Here is a 6000-nt window from a genome sequence, read left to right on the forward strand (position 1 = left end):
AGAGAGAGAGAGAGAGAGAGAGAGAGAGATAAGGAGAGAGAGAGAGAGAGAGAGAGAGAGAGAGAGAGAGAGAGATAAGGAGAGAGAGAGAGAGAGAGAGAGAGAGAGAGAGAGAGAGAGAGAGAGAGAGAGAGAGAGAGAGAGAGAGAGAGAGAGAGAGAGAGAGAGAGAGAGAGAGAGAGAGAGAGAGAGAGAGAGAGAGAGAGAGAGAGAGAGAGAGAGAGAGAGAGAGAGAGAGAGAGAGAGAGAGAGAGAGAGAGAGAGAGAGAGAGAGAGAGAGAGAGAGAGAGAGAGAGAGAGAGAGAGAGAGAGAGAGAGAGAGAGAGAGAGAGAGAGAGAGAGAGAGAGAGAGAGAGAGAGAGAGAGAGAGAGAGAGAGAGAGAGAGAGAGAGAGAGAGAGAGAGAGAGAGAGAGAGAGAGAGAGAGAGAGAGAGAGAGAGAGAGAGAGAGAGAGAGAGAGAGAGAGAGAGAGAGAGAGAGAGAGAGAGAGAGAGAGAGAGAGAGAGAGAGAGAGAGAGAGAGAGAGAGAGAGAGAGAGAGAGAGAGAGAGAGAGAGAGAGAGAGAGAGAGAGAGAGAGAGAGAGAGAGAGAGAGAGAGAGAGAGAGAGAGAGAGAGAGAGAGAGAGAGAGAGAGAGAGAGAGAGAGAGAGAGAGAGAGAGAGAGAGAGAGAGAGAGAGAGAGAGAGAGAGAGAGAGAGAGAGAGAGAGAGAGAGAGAGAGAGAGAGAGAGAGAGAGAGAGAGAGAGAGAGAGAGAGAGAGAGAGAGAGAGAGAGAGAGAGAGAGAGAGAGAGAGAGAGAGAGAGAGAGAGAGAGAGAGAGATATGGATGGATGGAAAGAAATATATGAATGGATGGAGATATATATATATGAATGGATAGATATATACTGTATATGAATGGATATATATATACTGTATATATTATATATATATATATATATATATATATATATATATATATATATATATATATATATATATATATATATATATATATATATATATATATATATATATATATATGAATGGCTGGAGAGATATGGATGGAAAGATGGACAGGAACATGGATGGACAGAGGTGCGGTTCGATGGACAGATAGATAGATAGAAAGATGGATGGGTAGATAGATGGATATATACATGGATATATAGGTTGATGAATAGATAGATGGATCAACAGATGAATATATAGTTGAATACAATGGATTGATAGACAATGAACCCATGACAGTGGGCTACATAATGGACCATGACAGTGGGCTACATAATGGACCATGACAGTGGGCTACATAATGGACCATGACAGTGGGCTACATTATGGACCATGACAGTGGGCTACATAATGGACCATGACAGTGGGCTACATAATGGACCATGACAGTGGGCTACATAATGGACCATGACAGTGGGCTACATAATGGACCATGACAGTGGGCTACATAATGGACCATGACAGTGGGCTACATAATGGACCATGACAGTGGGCTACATAATGGACCATGACAGTGGGCTACATAATGGACCATGACAGTGGGCTACATAATGGACCATGACAGTGGGCTACATAATGGACCATGACAGTGGGCTACATAATGGACCATGACAGTGGGATACATAATGGACCATGACAGTGAGCTACATAATGGACCATGACAGTGGGCTACATAATGGACCATGACAGTGGACTACATAATGGACCATGACAGTGGGCTACATAATGGACCATGACAGTGGACTACATAATGGACCATGACAGTGGGCTACATAATGGACCATGACAGTGGACTACATAATGGACCATGACAGTGGGCTACATAATGGACCATGACAGTGGGCTACACGTTAGTGTCCTCTAGCACAGTAGGCTACGGTCTCGACTCACAATCCCGAGACCGGGTTCAATTACCTGGTGGGGGCAGAAACGTTTGGAAACGTTTACTTGACCTAATGCTTGTGTTCACTCAGTAACTCGGGATGCATGGTGAGGAAGGTCATCAGTAGTAGGCCTAGGCAGGAAAGGCCTAGGTAACGGAGAGTTCGTTATAACGGGGGCGAGACCAGCTGACCTCAACATGTGGTGGGTCCCGTTATGAGCAGTCAGCTGTTCTCCTCCACCTCTGCCTACGCCCGCACCTCAACACTAGGCCTCTGCCACCACCACAGGCCTACTGGCGTCCACCACTACATGATATACTAAGAGCAAGTATCCTATTAAAGTAAGGTGTAGAGATGAGTGGAGCAGCAGCCTTACCTGGCGCTGATGGCAACTCTCTCCACCGCTGCTTGCCATACTCCCACAATATATCGCTAAGCTGCAATATTAGCGCTCCGTGCTCTGTACCGGCAACTACGCAACACAATAATTAATGTGATGAGGTCACTGTAGTAACGCTGAGGCAACACAACCGGAGAGAACAAGGCACCAATACACGCCACCAGACGACAGGTAGAGCGCACGTCCACCACCTCCAGCGTTCTCCAGCGTACTGACGGCGTCCCGGACATGCTGAGGACGCCCAGTCCTGCCACCAGTGAAGGATGACGACCGCCTCTCTCTACTCTCCAATTTTTTTAATTTTGCCCTGAGGGGCGAGTTATTGGGCAGCGCCACTCACCCTGTGAGTGGACACACCGCCATAGCAGCATATACAGCACTCCTCAGTATGACGAAAACCCGCTGGGTTGTTGTTCATCCTGTCACTTGTATCCTGACATAGCTGGGACTTGCTTACTGTCTCAAGTGAACAGCTTCTCAAATATTGTTAGATATTCTTGTGCTTACCCTGATTTTGCTAGTAGAGGGTAACATACATTTGATGTTCTCACATGATTTTAGTCATAGTTGATTTGGCTTTGTATTAAGGCAGGTATTATGTCCCCTAATTTCATGTTCCAACTGCCCGAAACGCTTTGCGTAATAGTGGCTTTAGGCATTGTATGTACTAGCTCTATCTATAAATTCATCAACTTTTGTATCTTACCTTGTATGTATGTACTTTACCTGAATAAAAATTTGTATTTGTATTTGCATGTATGACTAACCATCCTGTGAGATGGGAATAATAGTTAAACCTATAGCTAGTTATACAATACAATACAATACAATACAATACAATACAATTTTATTTAGGTAAGGTACATACATACAATAAATATTTACAAGGATTGTTTAACTTATAGGTATAGCTAGTACATACAATGCCTAAAGCCACTATTACGTTTTTAGTTTAGTTTAGTTCATTTATTATGCACCCCATACCCATCTTGTGGGCGGTAGTGGAAAGGGTTACAGAGGCACATAATGGGCTCAGGGACTGAACCCCACAATTCATTTAGCTAAGCAAGTTACAATCTTGATGAGCTAGTTACAAAATTCAATATAAGTCATTACATCAACAATGGGTTCGAGATCGACCTCAAGTACAGGTTCTAAATTAAGCAACTGACATATGTGGAGAGCTAGTGTCAAAATTGATATGTTTGTCCTGCACACCGCCCCCCATCCAGTGGGCAGCGGTGGATAGGTTACAATCACTTAGTTACTACCTACAGTTAGCAAAATGGGGATATTTGGCTAAAATTTCTGGTAGCAGATCATTTTGAATGAAATATTGACACATCGCTGGAACATTGGTTATAGAATTGTCTCTAAATTCACGTATCTTTTCGCACTCCATCACATAGTGACGGAGGGTGTGCGAATAATTTTGTTGACACAGTTTACATTTGGTCAGGTCTACATCAGCAGATAATGAGAATTCCCAGAGATACTTGTAACCGAGTCTAAGCCGAGCAGTAGTAACATCTAGAAGTCTGCTGATTTTATTGGATGATCAATAGATGTGTGGCTCCTCTTGCATGATAGTATGATGATAGATGGAATTACTGGTGTCAATTTCACTTTGCCTCAGATCTACAAGATCTTGTTGAAGTTCTCGGTGTACAGCTGCTCTCAGATTGCTCATTGACAATCCAAGGTTACACTCAACGGCTCCTTTAAAGGCAGACTCTTTGGCTAACTTATCAGCTCTATCATGCATTCGGAGGCCAACATGAGATGGAGACCACATGAAATGGACTCTGTTACCATCCTTAATAATTTTGTTGTATTTGTGTCTAGCTTCGGACACGAGCATGTTACAGTTATGTCTTAAAGAGTTGAGAGCATTTAAGGATGATAAGGAGTCACTTACAATTAATGTATCAAGTTTTGAGACTTGTACACATTTCAGTGCAAGGATCAAGGCAAATAGTTCAGTCTGAAGGGTAGAGGCCCAGTTGTTTATACGGACTCCCCACTCAAAGTATAGGCCATCGCCCATTGTCAGGACAACTGCACTTCCAGCTGCACCCGTGGTGCGGTGTAGGGAACCATCAGTGTATATAATTTGAGAGAGAGAATGCTCTGTGGACAGAGCATCAATATGGCTTAAGGCGTTGAGCTTTGCCTCAAGACGAAGCTTGGGCTGATCTCTAATTTGCTTCTTGGGTGGAAAGGGAGGGATTAAAACTGGAAAGGGTGTAACCTCCCACGGTGCAGGAAAGTGCCGCTGTTGTTTCTCTTGGTACAAATCATGAACCTGATACATTCTGAGTTGAGTTCCAGTTTTTGTTATCCATTTGGAACAATGCTGATCTTCAATAAAGAAATTCTGGAGGGCTTCTGTGCAAGGATTAGGATGAGTTAGCCTAAGCATTTTTATACCAATTTGACAGTTAATTTCAGTAACACGATCAACAACGCTCAGAATATTAAGTTCCTTTCTCATATTAAGTATCTTTGTGGTACGAGGGCACCCAAGGATTATCCTCAAGGCTTCGTTTTGCAATTTTTCAAGCCCTCCAAGCTTTCTTTCAGGCATCAAAACAAGCAGAGGTGCAGCATAATCTACTAAAGATCTGATGTATGCAAAGTACATCATTTTGACAATTCTGACATTGGCACCATAGCCTGAGTGATAACGCAAAGCGTTTCGGGCATGATAAACTTAAATGACAAGCTTAATACTAATTGAGCATAATGAGTAGAATGAAAACAAGAAATGAAAACATAGATGAAAAAGCAGCACAAATACAATTATGTCGACAAACAGCGCTCTTTAAAGAAAAAAAAACAGACATTGGTTGACAATAGAAGGGTAAGGTAGGTTACAGGGAATTTATTAGGTATAGCTTCGCTTTTAACTTAAACTGGTTGAGAGAGGTACAGTCTTTAACATGGTTGGGAAGTTCTTGATCTACACTGTGTAATGTCTCATATAGAATATGGCAGCAGCACATTGCTGTGTATAACTAATTTTGCTAATTAAAAAAAAGTTTCTCAAAGAAGAAGATTAACATTCGTCAACCCTTCAAATCTTACGTTATCTTACGAGTGCAAAATGGGGAAATCTTTTAAAAACAGTATCAATGTTTGAAAAATGGTATTTTCCTAACTCAAAGAGTGTAGGGTTTATTATTTAACACATATTTCTAATGCCTCCACGAGTTAGTTAGTTAGTTAGTTTAGTTCATTTATTATGCACCCCATACCCATCCTGTGGGCGGTAGTGGAAAGGGTTACAGAGGCACATAATGGGCTCAGGGACTGAACCCCACAATTCATTTAGCTAAGCAAGTTACAATCTTGATGAGCTAGTTACAAAATTCAATATAAGTCATCACATCAACAATGGGTTCGAGATCGACCTCAAGTACAGGTTCTAAATTAAGCAACTGACATATGTGGAGAGCTAGTGTCAAAATTTATATGTTTGTCCTGCACACCGCCCCCCATCCAGTGGGCAGCGGTGGATAGGTTACAATCACTTAGTTACTACCTACAGTTAGCAAACTGGGGATATTTGGCTAAAATTTCTGGTAGCAGATCATTTTGAATGAAATATTGACACATCGCTGGAACATTGGTTATAGAATTGTCTCTAAATTCACGTATCTTTTCGCACTCCATCACATAGTGACGGAGGGTGTGCGAATAATTTTGTTGACACAGTTTACATTT

The 6000-nt window shown here is 42.1% G+C and overlaps 1 protein-coding gene across 4 annotated transcripts in view; it reads right to left on the reverse strand.

The window, feature by feature from the left end:
• LOC123755350 (uncharacterized) overlaps positions 1–2591 on the reverse strand; it is a 160537-nt gene extending 157946 nt beyond the window's left edge. For 2 of the 4 annotated variants that reach the window (XR_011229168.1, XM_069327621.1), the window contains exon 1: positions 2251–2581. Coding sequence is in view for 2 of the 4 variants with exons in the window: in XM_069327621.1 (XP_069183722.1) it covers positions 2251–2289 (39 nt within the window). In the remaining 2 variants the exon portion in view is untranslated. Of the gene's footprint in view, positions 1–1905; positions 2171–2250 lie in introns of those variants that run through there. The other 2 variants (XM_069327623.1, XM_069327622.1) reach the window with 2 other exon arrangements.
• Positions 2592–6000: the final 3409 nt, after the last annotated feature.

Source organism: Procambarus clarkii, chromosome 20 (assembly GCF_040958095.1).
Source record: "Procambarus clarkii isolate CNS0578487 chromosome 20, FALCON_Pclarkii_2.0, whole genome shotgun sequence".
Taxonomy (NCBI): Eukaryota; Metazoa; Arthropoda; class Malacostraca; order Decapoda; family Cambaridae; genus Procambarus; species Procambarus clarkii.